At 41.0% G+C, this 19747-nt stretch overlaps 1 protein-coding gene across 2 annotated transcripts in view; it reads left to right on the top strand.

The window, feature by feature from the left end:
* Positions 1 to 15886, top strand: part of TMEM156 (transmembrane protein 156) — a 50667-nt gene extending 34781 nt beyond the window's left edge. For both annotated transcript variants that reach the window (XM_080796742.1, XM_080796741.1), the window contains exons 6-7: positions 12524 to 12626; positions 15142 to 15886. In XM_080796742.1, coding sequence (XP_080652868.1) covers positions 12524 to 12626; positions 15142 to 15154 — 116 coding nt within the window. In that variant the 3' untranslated portion in view covers positions 15155 to 15886. The remainder of the gene's footprint in view (positions 1 to 12523; positions 12627 to 15141) is intronic.
* Positions 15887 to 19747: the final 3861 nt, after the last annotated feature.

Raw genomic sequence — 19747 nt, 5'->3', positions numbered from 1 at the left:
GAGAGAGCATGAGAGGGGAGAAGCAGACTCCGCGGAGCGGGGAGCCTGATGTGGGACTCGATCCCAGAACTCCAGGATCATGACCTGAGCCGAAGACAGTGTCTTAACCAACTGAGCCACCCAGGCATCCCAGAACTCAATTAAAAAAAAAAAAAATTCAGACTTGTTAGCAGTGTTCCACTCTGGCTATTAATAAGCGGTAGTTAAGGGGGTATATGATACCAGCTAAATGGGGGGGGGCATGGATGGAAGCTTTGTGCGGTCAGCGACGGTTTTGTTTGATTAATGACATTAAAATCAGAAGGTTGTTTCCAAGGCCAAAATTCATCTTTGAAGGGAGGAAATGGCATTTCCCCTCTTCTCCCCTCCTAGGCAGGACCAGGGCCCGACATTCCTGCACCGGGAATGGTTTAACCCAGTTCTGCTGAGCTTTTTCCGCGGCCCCGGGACTCCTGGTCCTTGCTCTTTTCAAGTCATAATTTTGAGCACCGCAGCTTTGTCTGAGAAAAAGTCGATAGTCCCTCTGTCAACTCAGACTCAGGGGAATCACAAATTTAAAGTACTTGCTAACCACAAGACTAACCTCACGAGTTCTATTTCTGAGCCTCTGATTTTCATTCACCAGAGGAAACGGTCTCGGCCACCCGCTCCCTTTAATAGCTCTCGCTAAAAATCCTCTGGCTTTATTACCAGGTATATAATATTAATGTTTAGAGCGAGCCAAGGGGTGGTGACCCTTTTTTAAAAAATCAAGAGTCCTTTCGAGGCTTAGCATCTTCGGGGGTGGGGTGGGGTGGGAAGAAGCAGATTCTTTCTTGTTATTTACCATCCTTTAACCTAAATGCAATTCCCCCCACCCTCGTATTATAACTTGCTCTTTCTGAGAGAGAAATGGGAAGGAAATAATGTCTCCCTCGAGTGCCGTTTTTAAGGCCTCTCTTTGTCATGATGGATTCTAGGCAGCGGTGAGAATGTAGGGGGAAAAAACGTGCCAGCGTTGTTCTCTCTGGAGCAGGGACACAAGTACAAGAAAACAGTTCAAGGGAGCAGGGCCCACAGTCACGTTCGGCAGGGCAGCTCACTGTTGTCTCAAGCTGTACGTTCCAGACGGTCTTTCCGGTTGTTCATGTATGATAAAGGAAGTGTTGGCGGGGCACCTGGGTGGCTCAGTGGGTTAAAGCCTCTGCCTTTGGCTCAGGTCATGATCCCAGGGTCCTAAGATCGAGCTCCGCATTGGCAGGGAGCCTGCTTCCCACTGCCTCTCTGCCTACTTGTGATCTCTGTCTGTCAAATAAATAAAATCTTAAAAAAAAAAAAAAAAAGGAAGTATTGGTACACACGTACACATGGAGGTAGATAGACTCACAACCTCAAAAGGATGACAGAGAAATAAAGCGAGCTTAGCAAACCCCTGGCCCCACGTCCTGGAGCACAGTGAACACGGGCAGAGGAAGGCATCTCTTGGCTGCAGAATGCCGTGTCACAAAGCGTCAAATCCCAAAGCCGTAATAGGTCTCTGGTATTTCCTTCCCTGCTTTGAGAGGCGTGATGGCTTCTGTTGCCTGTCTTGGCATGAATCGACTTTACGTTTTATTCCATCGGCCGTTATCTTCACGCAGGTGATGACTCTCTCACTCAGCTTTGGATCCTTGTCCCTGCCATTATACCTGGCTCGTAGTTTGTGCACAATAAAAGCTTATTAAATCATACAAAGCCTAAGGGGAAATGAGGGTAGAGTCAAAAAGAGCAGATGAGCAAGAAAATTACCTTGGGGTTTGGGAAAGAGCCAGAGAGTGATGAGCGGGAACGTAACCCGACATCATTAAAGACTACACAACTCTAGAGAATTGCCAAGGACGCCAAAGAATCATGGAACACGTTGACCATCCTGAAGAAGAGATTTGGAGAACTATGCAAACGTCCATTTGAAATGTATCTCTGGAAACAGCATTTAAAGGGTTGGTTCATATTGGGACACCAAAGTCAGGGGCAGGAGCAGTGGACCAGGACCCCGATCACTGGATACAAACCATAGAAATCAACTTGGCTGGCTTGGCCAAAAGGAAGCCTATTGGAAAACCAGTAGGTAACTAGAAACACCAGGAATGTTAAGCATTCAGAGGTTGGAAAATGAACATGAAAATGAAAAATTTGGGGGTGCCTGGGTGGCTCAGTGGGTTAAGCCTCTGCCTTCGGCTCAGGTCATGATCTCAGGGTCCTGAGATCGAGCCCCGTATCAGGCTCTCTGCTCAGTGGGGAGCAGCCCTGCCACCAGCCTCTCTGCCTGCTTGTGCTCTCTCTCTCTGTCAAATAAATAAATAAATTCTTAAAAAAAATTATAAAAAAAAAGAAAATGAAAAATCTTGAAAACTTGAAATTCTTCAACCTTCAATGACTCAACCAAAATCATTTGAACCCCAACTCAGGGCCGGGCATCATGCTAAGCATTGATGTTGAGACAGTGGCCCGGACCTGCACAGTCTCTGGTTTCATGGAACTAGTGTCCTAGTTAAGGAGATTCTGCTCTACCCCATTGCCTTCGGAGAACAGAAACCTAATTAAATTATACACGTTCATTAAGCAACTTTCATGGACATTTTATTTCTTTTCACAAGAATCTTGCTTTTTTTCTGATGCGAAAAACTGAGGCTAAGAGACTTTCAGTGACTGACCCACAGCCAGTTCCTGGCAGAGTGGGGGTTCAAACTTAGTTCTGTCCAGCGGGCTTTCTGGCACACGGCTTACGGGCTATAGTGAACTGGGGAGTTTACTCTTGGTGGTTCAAGCCACAGATCAAAACTCACCTTATTCTTTTACAGTTAACACTGAAACCGAGATGAAACATTTTCTCAATGCTCTGGAAGGTTGTAGGAGCTGGTGTGTGACAGTGTGAGTCACCCTCAGAGTAACATTTAGCAGTAGTGAAATGGTTTTTTTGTAGTTAATGTGGGTGGTTCTTAGGGACTGTGAAGCAAAAGAAATGGATTTTTATTGTGAAAGAGAATTACTAAATGGCAAAGGGAAGTAGATGACCCAGTAATTTGTCTTACCCCAAAATATAACTAATGGCAAAGTAAAAATCGTAATTTGCAACATGTTTATGGCCAGCATAATAAAGACTAAGCTGGTTTCGATTTCCAACAGAAGCGAAGATAAATTACTCGTGCCAGATGTCCCACAACCAAGCAAAGTAACATGGAAATTTAATTTTTACTTGCTTAACTATAATATTTATGACTCTTAGAGTACAGATTTGGGTTCATAAAACAGTAAAGGTTGGCGCCATCTGCTTGATTACAGAACAGAATGCACAGGGTGACTCTCGGTGCAGGAAGAATTTCTTAAGTTGGAAGAATCTATAGGCAGAATAGGACGATTTATTCTAACTCATCCATTGAATGTCTTTATGAGCTAACTTTTTGTGCTAGGTCAGGAAAACTTGATGATAAAACACGTACAGATTGACATCTTCTCCCTGCCTGGACCAGCCTGCCTGCCTTGCCCCTCCCAGTAGACCTCCCCTCCTCCCACCCTGCCTTTGTTTAGTTCACCCCAAGCCTCACTTCTGATCTTAGCTCAACTGACCCTTCCTCAGGGAAATCCTATTGGACTTCCTAGACTAGGTCAAGTCCCCTTCTCACACATCCTCGTAAGACCACACACCTCTCTCTGTGCCAGTTGTTACTACTGTTTTATTACATATGTGTGTTATTATTTTTTTTATTTTTCAATTTTTTTAATATTTAATTTAATTTTTTTTCAGTGCTCCAAAATCCATTGTTTATGCACCACGATGTGCGTTATTATTTGGTTGACGTGGCTCCCATGAGCCACTTAGCTCCTTGAGATCAGGGCCTCTACCTGGTAATATGGATCACTGCCCTCCCCAGCGCGTAGCCTCATGCCTTTGAGGGCACAGAACAGGTATCTAATAAATATTTGTGAAGTAAATACAACTTGACATTGACTATGTGGAAAGAATGGCCGCTGCTGTCTTACAAAGACCCTTCAAAACCCTTTTCCCCCCTAAATTATAACTTTTAAACCCTTCATCAGCTTCATTCCTTGGAGTGCTAAGGATCCCCACAGTGTGAATGTGCTGGGAGCTGCAACAATGGCTCAGAATATTGGCAGCTGTCGGTTCTCCTTAGTTGTTAATTCTAGGTAATTTTGCAGTCATGTGCTTTCCCATCCTCATTTGATTTTCACACTGGCCAGATTTGGAACAGCTGAATGTTTTAGGATCACTGTTAACAATAACGGATGGTGCTCCCAACGTAGTAGAAAGTTGGCTCCTTGAATAATGGCAATCTATTTTAAGCTACCATAATTGGTTCTATTAGCCCTGAAAAGCAACTAGCTATCTTGGGCTTGCACAAAAGGGCCCAGGTTTTTGTGCGATGCAAAGGTCAGAACGATGCCTAGCAGTGTGGAAGTTCGGCATTCCTAGGGCGATAAGAAGAAAGAAGACTGGAGGGTTTTGGGGAGCCAAGTTAGAGAATGAGTAAGAATCACCAAACCATCTGACAATGTCCTTATCCATCTTGACTGCAGTAATCTGTGAAGATTAACGTGAATCCCTTCATTTCTGGACTATCTCTCATAAGGAAAGCAAGTACTCTGTGGGCAACAGTGTAGACATTATCGCCATTGTCCCCACGGAGTTGTGGCTCAACCTCCCCAAGTACAGGGAGGGGAAGGAAGGGCTGAGGTCCCCGTTTCCGAGACCAGCCAGCCATAGCCCAGCCCTGCTGAGTGCATACTTGGGTCCTCCCCAATTTTAAGCAGACTCCTCAAGCGGGGTTAAAAAGGTGCTTGGAAAATGCTCTGCTTTGCACTTGGTAGGGCTTTCTATTTTTCAAAGTACATCAAAATACCCCTTAATTACCTCGGTTACCCTTACCTTTAGTGTCTTCCGTGTAGCTTCGAGGCAGCCCCAGAGCTTTGCTGAAGAGCCTTGCTGAGGTCATGAGGAAGTTTAGGTGTCATTGCTGAACCTTTAAAGACCTAAAACCTCTAAAGACCTTTAAAGAGAGGCCGGGCCCTGCTAGGGGAGGCGGCCTGGCCGCTCCACCCACAAGGCAACACCGGGGTGACCCGTCGGTGACTAGACCCTACTCGCGGCCTTGTTCAGGCCTGAGGGTTCAGGCTCCAGCAATGACAGCCCACCAAAAAAAGATCCACGGTGTGATCCAGCTCACAAGACAGGTTTATAAGAGCAGAAGGCAATACAATTGAGAGAAAATATGGACCAAAACACTTCCGACAGCTAACACATGTGCCCTCTCTACTTGGACGAAACCCTGCGGGAAGTCAAATCGCCGCCGAGGCCTGTTGGGGAGGTCTTAAAGGCAGAGCCCTTTGCCAACACAGCTTGGAAGGCCTTCTTCTCCACTTTAGGGGTAGCCTGATTGGCTCATTTCACACAGCACTTTCCACACTTAATAGGCTTTGACCTGGGTATGATTTCTGAAGATAACTTTGCACATTTCTGTTGTGATTATGAGTTGGTTTTAGAGACCAACCCTCTGAGGCAATCTTCTTTGGCTTATCCCCAAATTCCTAGGTGGCACCCCAGAGTTGACCTTGTACTGCTTGTACCCACACACTTTTGTTGAGAAAAATGAGACACAAAGAAATTAGATGACATTCTTTCAGTCATTCAACACATATTTTTACTTATTATGTGTCACGCTCTGAGGTTGGTTCTGGGGAATATAGTGTGCATGAAATACAGTTTTTGTACACAGGGAGGTGGACAAAGAAGCAATTACAACAAAACTGGGTAAATTCACCATGGGGGAAAGAGAGGTCACAGAGGATTACATGTAGTATGGATATCTAGCCCTGTTTACCGCTCCCTCTTCTGTTTTCGTTTCTAGCAGTTTTGACTTTCCAATTCCATAACCAAATAGAGCTGAGCAAGTAGTTTGGGAAATACAAATATAAAAAATTGATGGGGCAAATTCTCCAAGCAACCAAGAGATCCTGGCCGGGATGAGGAGGTTTTAGATGTATCTTCACTGTGGGAGATGCCTCTTGTCTTTGACATGAAAATCATCAGGAACAAAGGAAGAAAACACCTTCAAGTTTCTGTGACTCAGTGGGAATCAAGAATTACTTTGGAAGGATGAATTGAGGTTAGCTGCCAAATGTCACAGATATAAAACACTTTTGAACAGTGATAGAGATACAAAAAGAAGAAGAAGAAGGAGGAGAAGAAGGAGGAGGAGGAGGAGGAGGAGGAGGAGGAGGAGGAGAAAAAGAAATATCAGAGGGCAATCTGGACAATGCCATGGGCATTGTGATGGGAGTTTATTCAAGGACATAAGGCATGAGGTTTTATTTTTAATCAAAGTTTCTACTGCTGGAAATTTATTTTGCTCACCAGATTCAGCCAGGTCAAAACTCATCCTGAGGTTCTTTTTAGTTTTTTAGTCTCTTCTGAGGTTCCTGAAAGAAAGTCAAAGAAATGTTTCTTTCCGACATTTGACAAATTCATGAATAGACTTCTGTGAAGTTTTAAAACATTCCTGACTGCTTCTGCTGCCTTAGCTAATGCTGGTGAATTAATATTATTTGAAAAAGATTCTATTTCCCACTGTAGAACTAGAAAAATATCCCACCCATCTCAACTATTCTGAAGAAGGCATTAAAATGACATATATCCCACCTTTTTGCCTTTTTATCAATTTTTCAGAAGTTTTCCTATTAGCATATAAGTTACATGTCCTTGGATACTAGGAGAAGCAGAATATAATGTACCACTAGAGAGTTATTTTGGACTAGCCATCATTTTGACAGATAATAGCTTTCTGTAGTAAATTATGGCTATACCATATTATACAACGTCAGCAAACCAAATGAATTAGCAAATGATGAGCAGTTTAGCTTTCCGACCAGAAGAGCACTGCTAATTTTCTTTGGTAATTATTTAATTTTGTGAATAGGTTCTTTTGATATTTTAGCTTTAAAAAGAACTGTCTCCAGATCTCAAATTCTGGACATGATAAGACACGTTGTCAAAAATTGTCTAAGCAATTATCTGCCTGGCTAGTTCATTCTGAAGGCTTAATGTGCCTGAGAATCAACTGGGATGTCTATAGAATTTTAGGCTCCTGGACCATTTTCAAGGGAGATTATAATTCAGGAGATTTGGGACAGGGTTCTAGAACCTACATTTTAAATTCAGCTTCTTATGGTGCGCAGTCCAAGGGTCCACTGATGGCTTTAATTGTTTTCTATTATTGTGTGACAAAGTACCACAAATTTCATGGCTTAAAATAACACACCTTTGTTATTTCAGTTTCTGTGGAGTCAGAAAACTGGGCACAGCTTTGCCGCATCTCAGAGTCTCACAAGACCAAAGTCAAGATGCGAGCTGGCCTGTATTCTCATTCGGAGGCTTTACTCCTAAGCTCTTCTAGGTTGTCGGCAGAATTAATTGCTTTGAGTTTGTATGCTAAGGGCCCTGGCTTGCCCGCTGTCCACCAGAAGTTGCCGCAGGCCCCGGGGGCCACCTGTGGACTCCGGCTACCTGGCTTTTCCAGATACAGTTTGTAGCTTGGCAGTTTGGTTCTTTGAAGCCCCACAGGAGATCCTCTCCAACTTCTGGGAGGGCCCAGTCTTTTTCGTAAAGGCTTTTACCTCATTAGGTCAGGCACACCCTGAATGGTCTCTCTTTTCCATGACTCAACATTAACTGATTTGGAATGTTAAATATACCTGCAAAAATCTCATCTTTGCCATATAATGTAACCCAATCACAGGAAGGAAATCCCATTCATGGTCCTGCCCATGCTCAAGGGTTGGGGACTACAAGGGGACATTCCACCAGGGTGTGGGAAGCTTGGGGGAAATGGGGGGCTATCTTAGTGTTCTGCCTACTACACCCACCCTCCGAGAAGCACATATTTAGAAGAATAAAAATCACAGGTTCCTAGGAACTTCCAGTGTGAGACAAATAGGGATGACAGAGCTAGCCTCATAGATGTGATTTGTACTTACTAACAATAAGGTAAAAATAAAAAATGTTGAGGGGATCCAGTGCAATGGGTCTGTGAGGAGGAAAGCAAGGTGACAAGAGCTTTTGTCTAGGTAGAGACTGGTCTCGTTTTTCATCATTGCCTAGCCAGTCAGGAAAGCCTAGAAGGCTAAATCCTCTGTAAGAAGAAATTCTAGCTTTGGTGATTATTTTACATTTCTGTAGGAACGGAAGTGTCCTCAGTGTCTGTGGAAATGGTTCCCAAAAGGCAGCTGTTCCTGCCCCTTAAAGAGTAGTTGCTACTTTTTAATATCCCTAATTAAGATCGATAATTTTCTGGAAAAATTTCCAAAACCTGATACCAGAAGAAATAGAAAATCTAAACAAAACAATTATCGTAGAAGAAATAGAAAATTTGTCAGTTATCCCTCAAAATGTTACAGAAAGAACATTTCATAGGGGCATTTTTACCAACCTCCAAAAAACTGCTATTTCTAGTGGTGTTTAAACTGTCATTGACCATAGAAAAGAAGGAAAAAAGTATGTTTTCTAATTCTATTGTGAAAGAAACGTTAATAACATTTAAAACTAAGAAAGATTGTGTCTAAAGTGAAATCACTGAGCAATCTTACTTATTCATATCTATGCAAAAATTTTGAACAAATATTAGCAAAAAAATCCAGTAGTAGCAGAGTTTAAAAAATATATGTATATATACAGACACATACAACTCCTACTGTGATCAAGAGAAGATTATTCCAAGAATATAAGAACAGTTAACCATTAGGAGATATTTATTAATGTCACTCACATTAATAGATCAAAGGGAAGATTGGTTATCTCTACACATCCTAAAAATGCATTTGACAAACCATAAGGCCCATCCTTCCTAAAACCCCCAATAAAAATCAGATAAATAGGTACTGCCTTCACATGATAAAATACATCTCTCTCAAACAAAGACCCAGAATCATTCTTACCAGGGAAACGCTAAAAGCATGTCTGTAAAGCCAGGAACTTTCAAGGATGTCTACAGCTGCCACTTTATCTACCATTGTCCTAGCAGTACTGGTCAACACAATTAGGTAAGAGACAGGGATACCTGGTTAACACATTGGAAAGGCCAAATGATCACTTTTTGTGCACCTGGAAAATTTAAGAAAATCCTCTAAAAAAATTCTTTAAAAATAAAATTCAGTAAGGGGCAAGGTATGAAATTAAGAAAAAAAAATCAATAGCATTCATACCTTTAAATAACAACCAGATAGAAGATATGGCTGCATTCAAAACAACCATAGCAAGATAAAATAACTCAGAATAAAATTAATATAAAGAACTATACAAGCTCTTTCTGAAGGAAACTTCGGAAAAATGCTCCCAAGAGACATAAAAATGACTTGAACAATAGCAAAATGGTATATCAGGCTCTGGAATGGAAAGATGAATACATAAAGCTACTGGTTCTTCCTAAATCATAAACAAAGTCATTTTCATATCCCGATGAAAAATAAGTTATCAGTAATAGCCAGGAAACAAATTGACATAGAAAAATAAAGAGGAGAAGTATCTGTTCCTCCATGGTATAGGTACTTAAGTAGATAAAAATATCTAATGAAAGGTGCCTCGATGGTGCTGTCAGTTAAGTGTCCGACTCTGGATTTTGGCTCAGGTCACGATCTCAAGGGGACCTTGAGGGACCTTGTGGGACTGAGCCCTGGATCGAGCCCTGCGTCTAGCTCCCCTGCTCAGCGTGGTCTCCTTCTAATGAATCACTGAACACTACATAAAAAACTAATGATGGGCTATACAGTGGCTAACTGAACATTAAAAAAAAAGATTCTCTCTCCCTCTGTCCCTCCTGCTTGTGCTCCCAAATAAATAAAAAATAAATCTTTAAAAAATATATATCTAGGGGCGCCTGGGTGGCTCAGTGGGTTAAGCCTCTGCCTTCGGCTCAGCTCATGATCTTGGGGTCCTGGAATCAAGCCCCTCATCAGGCTCTCTGCTCAGCAGGGAGCCTGCTTCCCCCCACCCCTCTGCCTGCCTCTCTGCCTAATTGTGATCTCTCTCTCTGTCAAATAAATAAATAAAATCCTTAAAAATATATAATAAATAAAAAATATATATCTAATACAAAATTAGAAAGTTTAGGACTTAAGTCAATGACGAGTGTGTCATGTCTAATCAGCAGGAAAGAGAAGGATTACTGAATGAATGGTATTGGGACACCTGAGTAACCATGTAGGAAAGAAGATTTCCTTAATCCAGAGTTCCCACTAATACTAGGGTAAATTTCAGATGGATCAGTAATTTTAACATAAACATGAGGCCATACAAGTAATAGAAGAAACAACTGTAGAATTAATTTATAACTGTAGGGCTTTCTATCCATGACACAAAACTCAGTCAAAAGGCTGATAAATTTGACTACGTGAAAAAGAATGTACACAGTAAAAACCATTAGGGAAACGTTGTTTACGATTCATCACATATGATAAGCAGCCTTTCCTAGTAAATAAAGAAGTTCTAATAATTGACAGTGAGAAGACCATAACCCAGTAGACAAACGGATAAAGGATATAAATGGACTGTTCATAGAAATGGAAATACAAATGGCTCTTTGACATAAGAAAGCTTGTTCAGTCTCATTCATGATAAATTCTCTCAAAAGAGAGAATTTTTCTTTTGATGTCCACTATGTGCCAATAGTATTGGCCTTCTGGGTATAGGAGGCACAGCAATGAGACAAACAGAGACCTCTGTTCTCACTGAGCTCACATGCAGGTGGAAATGCGAAGTAAAGCTACACTGAAATGCCCGTTTTCATCTACCAGATTGGTAAAAATCCAGAAGTTTGACATCATACTCCGTAGCAGGGGGAGATAGCCCTCCACACTCTTGCACTTTGCTAAGGTAAACTGGGAGGCTGAAGTGGTACAATTTCTATGATATGTAATTTAGCAATAACTATCAAAGTTACATATGCATAAGCCCTTTGAGGCAGCAATCCTATTTCTAGGAATTTGTCCTGTGGATTGCTTACATAGGAGAGAAATGACATGTGTGCAGTGTTTATTGCTAATGTGTTTTCAATATGGGATTAGACACAATCTAAGGTGTTTGAAGGTGTTTGAAGGTGTTTGAGGTGTTGAGGTGTTTGAGGGTGTTTGAAGACAGGATGATACATCCATACTATGGAACACCAGGAAATTATAAAAAAGAATGAGGAAGCATTTACGGGGCAAGTTCTCCTAGATCATTAAATATACATACATATGTATAGTATGGTACCAATTGTGTAAAGAAAAACAAAAATAGCATATGTACATATAAGTATATAAATCTATCATCCATCTATCTATCTACCTATCTATCATCTATATATATCTATCCAAAAAAATCTAAAAACCTTGGTGGCCTGTAGCAAAAGGAGAGAAGGGAAAGAATTATGTGACGTGGTAGAAAGCAGTTGTCTGTAGGAAATGGGGTAAGAGGGAGACATTTTGCTGAATATCCCTTCATAGTTTATAAAATTTTAATTATGTGAATGTATCCCTTATTCAGAAAATGAAGTCCAAAAATGAAATCTTTCTTATTAAATTTTTTTTCAATTAAAAGAATATAACTCCGAGAGATGGTTTGACAGTATTTCTATCTTGGTAATCTATACCGGTGTTTAGTCACTTTCATGAATAAGAAGGATGATATTCCTTTTTTTTTTTAAATGCTTGTAGAAATTTTTAAAAATTAAAAAAATTTCTTTGATAAGCATCATATTCTTGATTACACTTAAATCTTCCCTTTTGATTTGTCTTCTTAAGAAGCAGCTGCTCAAACTTCTCTTAAAATTATAGGTCACCTCATTTCCATTCATGTCCAGGGCTTTGTATAAAAAGTAGAGACATCTGTGAAGCAAAAACCACATGTATTATGTAAAACTCAAGTTTCAATATAAAAACTAGAAAAGCAAGGCCCCAGATCCCAGCGGAATGAAAGAGATACCATATGCCATGGGCCTGAAATTTCATCTCCCACCTTGAAGTCAGCTGCAGATAATATTAGAAGGATTTAATGTCACCTAGTCCTAGAAAAGTAGAAAGGATTAGAATTCATCTGATTTGGGACTTGGCTTCTTGGTAAAATTGTGCCTGAAATCAACGATGGAATTAATAAAAATTCTTAGGGACCAATTTTAACAAAATGCAAAGAAGGAAATGTTTGCAGTCCGTTTTCCATACGAAAGTTCTTTTCTTTCTGCTTGGCACTGTACGTAAAAAAAATGTTTTTCTCTACTTTGCTCTTCCTTTAACTATGCATCGGGTCTAGTGCTCGGGAAGTGGGGAGAGAGGAGAAATGAAAGAAACAGAGTCAAGAGAAATGGGTTAATGGTGTCCCAGTTGTAGGCAGGAAATATAGTGAGTGATGGAAATTGCCAATATCCTTCCTAGATGGAGGGCATGGTTCTGTTAGTACACTGGAAAATGTTGTATCTGTTTTTGCATCGCTATTGACTAAACAGCTCTCCTTCTTAACAAACAGAGACCAAGCAGAGGCTGCCCTTGACTCAGGTCAAGAAAGGGCTTCCTCCAATACCGGAACTAGAAGTTTCTTCCACGGTGCAGCCGCAAGATCGGTATACACGGTGAGTGATGATTCAGCTTTACTGATGATTGGCCTTTGTTCATTATAAATGTGAAAGGTCCAAGGAGGTACAGTTCATCCCAACCTTCATTTCTATCTGGGTGCAGGAGACAAAAAGTGATGAGCTGCAAAAGCAGTTTGTATGAATTAGATGACATGAAATAAAGTCACGATTTCTTACAAGGTCCAGGAAGGAAACAAAGCTCTTGGTCTGTTAAACAGGATGAGCCCCTGAGGTGTCAGCTTATCCCTTGGCTGTTTCCTGGGCTTGGGCTGTACATAATGCCAGCAGGCCAATCTCTGTTTCACTCTGAACAGGAGAGAAGAGAGAATGTGAATTTATAAGCACAACCACTGACACTCAAGTACTGAAATTAAGAACTTCCCTGAATGTAGCATCTAGTGATCTGATTAATGTGTATTGATTTTCATGTGGTCAGCAGTGTCTTAGAAATATTTTTTATTCATTCAACACATATTTATTAAGTAGCTATTATGTTAAGGCACTATAGATAGCTATGGTAGGGGGCATCAAAATTATAGCAGGGAAGAGGGAAGATACTGTGCTTTGTGGCAATAGGCTAGATCATTTACTCATCTTTATTTTTTTTTCAGTTTCAGGTGTAGAATTTAGTGATTCAAAACTTAAGTAAAATACCTGGGACTCATCACAACAAGTGCCCTCCTTAATCCCCATTACCGATTTCCCCCAGCTCCCCATCCACCTCCCCTCTCGTAACCATGCTTGTTCTCTATAGTTAAGAGTCTGTTTCTTGGTTTTTCTCTCCATCCCCTCCCATTTGCTTGTTCTGTTTCTTAAATTCACATATGAATGAAATCATATGCTATTTGTCTTTCTCTGGAAGGCAAAACAAGTCTTTGACTTATTTTGCTTAATGTAATACTCTCTAGCTCCATGAGCTTTCTTGTGAATGGCAAGATTTCGTTCTTTTTTATGGCTGAGTAATATTCCTCTGTGTGTGTGTGTGTGTGTGTGTGTGTGTGTGTGTGTGTGCATACACCCCTAATTACTCTTCTTGGTACCTGGGTAGTTATCAGTCAAGATTCTAGCAGGAAACTAATAGTATACTCAAAGGGGATCATTTGAGGTGAGTTTAAAAAAAGGTCTATTAAGTCAGGATGTGGAAAAATCTAAAAGGAGAGTGCAGCACCCTAAAATTAGTAATAGTGGGGCTCTGCTATTCTCCCTAAGACTACAGGGGCAAGTAACCCAGAGAGACAGAGACAGAGGCAGGCACACACACACATACACACACACTCACACATACTGATGGAATAAGTGGGAAGGCTACCTGATAGGGACTGTGACTTTTAGTCAAGTGACACAACAGCCTGTAAGTGCCCTGAAGAGAGTACTTCACTTTGGCTGTTCCCTTTCCCCGATGTGCTAGTACTCACCATTTGTCAAACGTAAGCAGAGCTAGAGGACACTGGAGATGGATTGAGGCAGTCCATATGGATTGGTCTCCTGGGGTACCAAAGAGGGTGGAAAAAAAATGGAGTACAATCTAGAGAAGCAACCAGAGGGATCAAGCATAGGGGGCTCAATATGTCAAACTAGAGAGAAGCAGGTCTTAGTGTTTGGGTCTTAGTGGAATCAGAGTCCTCTCTTGGCTCAGAAATTGCTAGGTAGACGAATGTAATCGTAGAATTGTTTTAATGAAGTATTATGCTGGATAACCTCTCATTCGGATCCTCATTCTGGGGTGCTTGACCATGCATGTGAAGTGATCCCCTTTGTTCATTCACCTGATGCTTTTTGAGTACCTACTGTATGTCCAGAGGTCTGCTACTCATTGACAAAATAGCATGCAGTCAGCGGGGAAATCAGATTGAGGAATCCTAATTCCAACAGAGTTCCAATAACATGATAGACGTGTGCACAGGGGACTCAGGGAATGGAGAGACCCCTTCATTCAGAGGAAATGCTGTCTAGCATTTAGTAGGTGCTCAGTAAGTATATGTTGAATGAAGGAAATTTGCACGAACACTTACATTTTCATTTTATAGAAGAGGAAATTAACCCAACCATACTGTAGTGACAAGCTCTAGAAGACTCTAGGTTTCCCGAGCCCTAGGCTGAGAAGTTTGTTACCACTAACCAGAGTCTTCCTAGGTTTATAATGGAGGCTCCATTGCCTAACACAGGACTGGAAAGAACTCTTAATCAGTGATACTGGGGAGCACCTGGGTGGCTCAGTTGGTTAAGCATCTGCCTTTGGCTCAGGTCATGATCCCAGGGTCCTGGGATCCAGCCTGCATCGGGCCGCCTGGTGAGTGGGGACCCAGCTTCTCCCTCTGCCCCCACCCCCACGCATGCTCTCTCTCAAATAAACACAATCTTAAAAAAAGGGATATCGGGAAGTTTTTTGGTGATTCTTATAAGATACAATTTTGATAAATGATTTTAAAATTATTCTCCACTAATTCTTTTCAGGTAACACTTAACATTTTTGTGGTAATAATATTTGTCTTTTTTCCCCTTCAATCTTCAGAATATCCTTCTGAATTCCTCTGGACCACTTGGACTGAACCCTTTTGAAGAATACTCATAATTTCATTTTGGGAATGAGTGAATGAAATTCCCAAATTTCATTTGGGAATGAGTAAATATATGGGTCCAGCTGAGGATTCACAGTAGGAAACAGTAGCAATGCTGACTGGTTGATGGAAACTGGCTTGAGAGCATTCATTTGACCCAAGAGATGAAAGAAACAAGAATTTTTCCAGGAAGCCATCATGAGTCATGGAAAACAAGCTGATAAAACCCATGGAAACAGCACGGGCATGCTCACTGTCCTTGCTTATCTGTTAATTATACAGCTGACAGTGATCCCAAGATTTTGATTTTGAAAGGAACCAAACCCAGGATCAAGGATGAAAATCTTTTCTCCCATTTGCCCACATCGCACATTTCTGCCTTGATGGGTTTTCTTATACAGATGGATTGTTTCTTTTTGGCAAATTACTTAAGACGGCCTGGGTTGTTCATTGATACATTTGTTCGGATTTATAAATTCTGCTTCGTTTTGGCACTGAGGATGTTTTAAAAAACTTCAAAGGTACCAAAATAAAATGAATTTAAGTGAAATACTAAGTGAAGCTTGGATATTTAAATCTAATAGCAAAATGTTTCTTCTGATTCTTCTAGAACACCTTCTATGGTGTTCATATTTTCCATAGCTATCACTGATGTCAAGAAAAATTATAGCTATTAATTACAATAAAACACATATAGACAAGAGGGCATCTCTTAACATTGAAAAACATCAACATATCTCTCCAGAGCTTCGGTGGAATTTAATCTCCTGGCATCATTATATGATCACAACTGCTTGTCTGGGCAGATTTCTACAGTTTAACTGCAGGGTCAGATTTCATATTAAGCAACCTAACAGGAATGAAGGATTCAGCACACAGAGGTTTTCCCCGGGGCTCTTTTTCTTTTCTTTCTTCCCTCCCTCCCTCCCTTCCTTCTTTCTCCCTCCCTCCCTTCCTTTCCTTCCTTCCTTCCTTTGTTTCTTCCCTCCTTCTTCTTTTCTTTCTTCCTGTTAGATCACAAAGTGAGACCCTAATCATAATATTCAGGGACTGAAGATTTGGCAAATGCACTTCTGGTAGTCTCATTTTTTATTGCCTCTGTAAACTTGATGAATGGGTGAGTCAGGCTCAGCTCTGGGATTATTCAGCAGGAGTTTAGGGGTATCACACTCCTTGAGGGATGGATGTTACACAGTTTCTGAGAGGCCAAATTATTGTTTCCTTGCACATTGCCTATTATGCTCAGACAAATGACTTGAAAATCAATGGGAACTTGGCTTACAAAAGGCATAAATTAAGCCTCAAATTCTGTTAAATTGTGGCAGCTTTCTGGAAGCTAATTTCGCTTATTTGTTGAAATAATAGACTTTAATAGATAGTATGAAGTGTTCGAACATGTAGATGGCCTGCTGTCTGCCTACAAAGAGTGTATAATCTGATAGGGGAGACTGAGCTTGCATACTACTAGTTATAATGCTAGACACAATAGGGTAAGATAAATGTCATTTACAGGCTCCACGCTTCTTTCTGAGAAGTGACAGTCCAGTGAATCATATCCGGTTGGGGGTAAGCAGAGTAGGCTTTTTAAGAAAGTGGGTGTAAGCAGCATTGAAGATGGTTTTTCTTGATCTTTCCGAAGAGGTCAAACTTCCCAAGTATACACTTTCTCAGCCCCCATAGTCCTTTTCATATCTGTTATTTACACTTATTTTCATGGTTATTAATTAATTCTGTTGCCCTTTCTAGACTGATTTCACTCACCATAATATTCCTGGAGGCTGGTATGATGCTTGGTTCACAGAAGGTTCTTAATACATATTTGTTGGATGAGAAACTATGTACTGAGCCCCCCATACATCAGGCATGTGCCCTGTATAGTCTCACTTCCTTACAATGACTCCTGGAGACAGATGTTGTCCCTAAGAACTGAATTTGCTCACCGATTTGCCTATGGTCTCAGGAGTAATGTGGATTCAGTCCTAGGTAGAAGTGTATAAAATACACTTTGTACTCACTCTTTAATTAATAAAGTTAAATTTTACAAAAGACATATATCATATGAATCGCATTTTCCTTTCTCCATCTGTCAGTAGATGGCTTCTGTCTGTCTGTCCTCTCTTTTGCTCTCCCAACTATATTTCTTTCCCTTCATGTAAAACATGGTAGAATAAAGGCTTGGACTCAATTATCTGACAATTTATTCTCATAATTTCACTTTGATTGCTTCCTTCTCTGTTTCTTTTTGATTTTGCTTCTCTTTTCTGTCTACATCTTTCACAACCATCCCTAACTATTGCTGTTGTCCTGATGGGTGGTGATCTTAGGACAATGAGTGGAAGGAAGGTCTTAAATTTTTAAAATCTAAATAAGATATGTTATCAATTAACCTACAGGTATGATAACCAAAGATGCATTAAAAACCCCTCTGTGAACTGGAAATCATGTACTTTAGTAAAGACAACGTAGTCTAGATGTTTCTGTGATTTGAAGGAGAAGATGAAGTGCACATGCATGGGAAAGGGGAAATCAGAACATTTTGGTAAAAGTATACTTCACAAAATTCTCTGCATCTGTTATTTTCCTTCCTGAGAGTTAAGGCTGTTCCCAGAGGGGAATATGGATTAAACATGGCTGCTGACTGGAAGACAATAATTTTGCGGGCTATCAGTTGAGATCCTTACATCTGTAAATAATAACAGGCCCAAGTTAAATGCCTTAAATGATAAGATTTATTGTCTTACCTAATGGGAATTCTGAAGAGAATGCTTGCAGAGTTGGTGAATTCAAGAACTCCCACCAAAATGCACCCAAGTTTTCCCCCCACCTTCCTCTCTGCCATCATCGGCTTGCTGGCTTTTGTCCTCAGGTGTTCCCTCTCACAGTTTCAAGAAGACATGGAAAATGGTGTCACAGGGCCAGCAATCATCATATCCTTAGCCCATGATGTCCTTTTTAAGAGTAAAGTAACCTTTATAAGAAGACTCCCAGATCTCTCCTCATGTCAGAGCATCTGGAATTGGATCACGGATGCCATCTTAAACCAACCAATGATAAAGGGAATGGGACCGTTGTGACAAATTTAGAAGGGCCAGTAATTGCTGGTTCTTAAGGAGGGGAGAGGAACTGACTATCAGAATCAAACCAGGGCTCTGCAATATCGGCTGTTGCAATACTTCCATATTACAATACGGAAGAAGAGGAAAGACGGCAGGTGCCTCCTCAATACCATGGAGACGTACAGAGAGAAACTGGCTGAAATTAAAACCCAGGCTTGGTTTCTCCCCCAGAACAGTCTCTTGGAACCTGCTAAGGCTATTCTTCAAATATGCGTTATTGCCCAAACTTTCGGGATGGGTGCACACAAAGTTGTCATGGTGTCATCATCTCCCTGTAAAGTTATGCTTATTTTCAGATGGACTGTAAAAATAGCCCATCTGTTCTCACATGGAAAAGTGGCATCAGTGTGTGACATTACAAAAGCAGGCACAACATCCGTAGTGAAGAGCCATAAAGTAGACATCATTTTTCTTTCATTACCTTATGCCAATTTCCTCTTAGCGAATTACCTCTCACCCATGGAATGATGTCTTGATGGGACTGTAAATCAGAGTTTCTTGCCAATCAGCCAAGGGGTGACCTGTGGCCAGAGCTAAACCAATTTGACCCTCTATGTCAGGACTTTGATTTATATGTGCAGTGATGTACGGGTGGAAAAATACCAACTTGGGCTTATTTGTTCCATCAGCAGAGTTGAGTCATTCCTGCTTTTAGATGCCCCAGTATACCCCAAACTCCCACCAAAATGGTTCTGAGCCTGGCTCTCCAGCCTTCCTTTTGATTCTGTGAGCTACCAATAATATCTTTGTAAGAAGATCCTCTTCCTGCTTAACTTTCCAGACTTGGTTTCTGTTGCCTGCCGAATATAACATCTAACATCTATTTTATTTCGTAAAGTCAGGATGTCTGAGCTGTAGGAAATCTTAGAGATCATCTGGGTAATGCCCTCATTTTACAGCTGAGGAAACCGAAGCCCCAGAGGTGGAAGGTTTCAGCCAAGTTCATTTCACAGACTGTCTGTGACAGAACTGGGATTAAGACAAGGTCTCCTTTGCCCAGGATCCTGGAGTCTGCTTTTTATTTTAATTCCTTTTTAGTACAAACCACAGTCTCCTTCTCTGTCTCTTCCCCCTCTCTCTGCAATGCTTAATAGAAAATGTGGCCTAAAAAATCTTCATTCCTCCCTCCCCCAACTGACAACTTGCTTTGTATAGTTTAAAAACTCGTTTCAGAGATAGTCCTTTCTGGGATTTGGCATCTGGGAGCAAAAGGCATCAGTTTATATCCTTATATGGAGCCTTGATTCTTCCCAGCTGTCTTTAAATGTTTATTTCCCCCTTACATGAAAATAATGTTGGGAAAGGAAGTGGTTTGCTCTAGGCAAGTGTATGGGCTGGGGTTCTCAAAGTGATTACTTACCACTTCCAAGTCTGACTTCTAGCTGTGTGCATTCGGGGAGAACTTTCCTTTACGCACACTAAAAGATATATATCTGCCCTATCT

This window comes from Martes martes (assembly GCF_963455335.1).
Source record: "Martes martes genome assembly, chromosome: 2".
Lineage (NCBI taxonomy): Eukaryota > Metazoa > Chordata > Mammalia > Carnivora > Mustelidae > Martes > Martes martes.
This window is presented reverse-complemented; position numbering and strand designations above follow the sequence as displayed.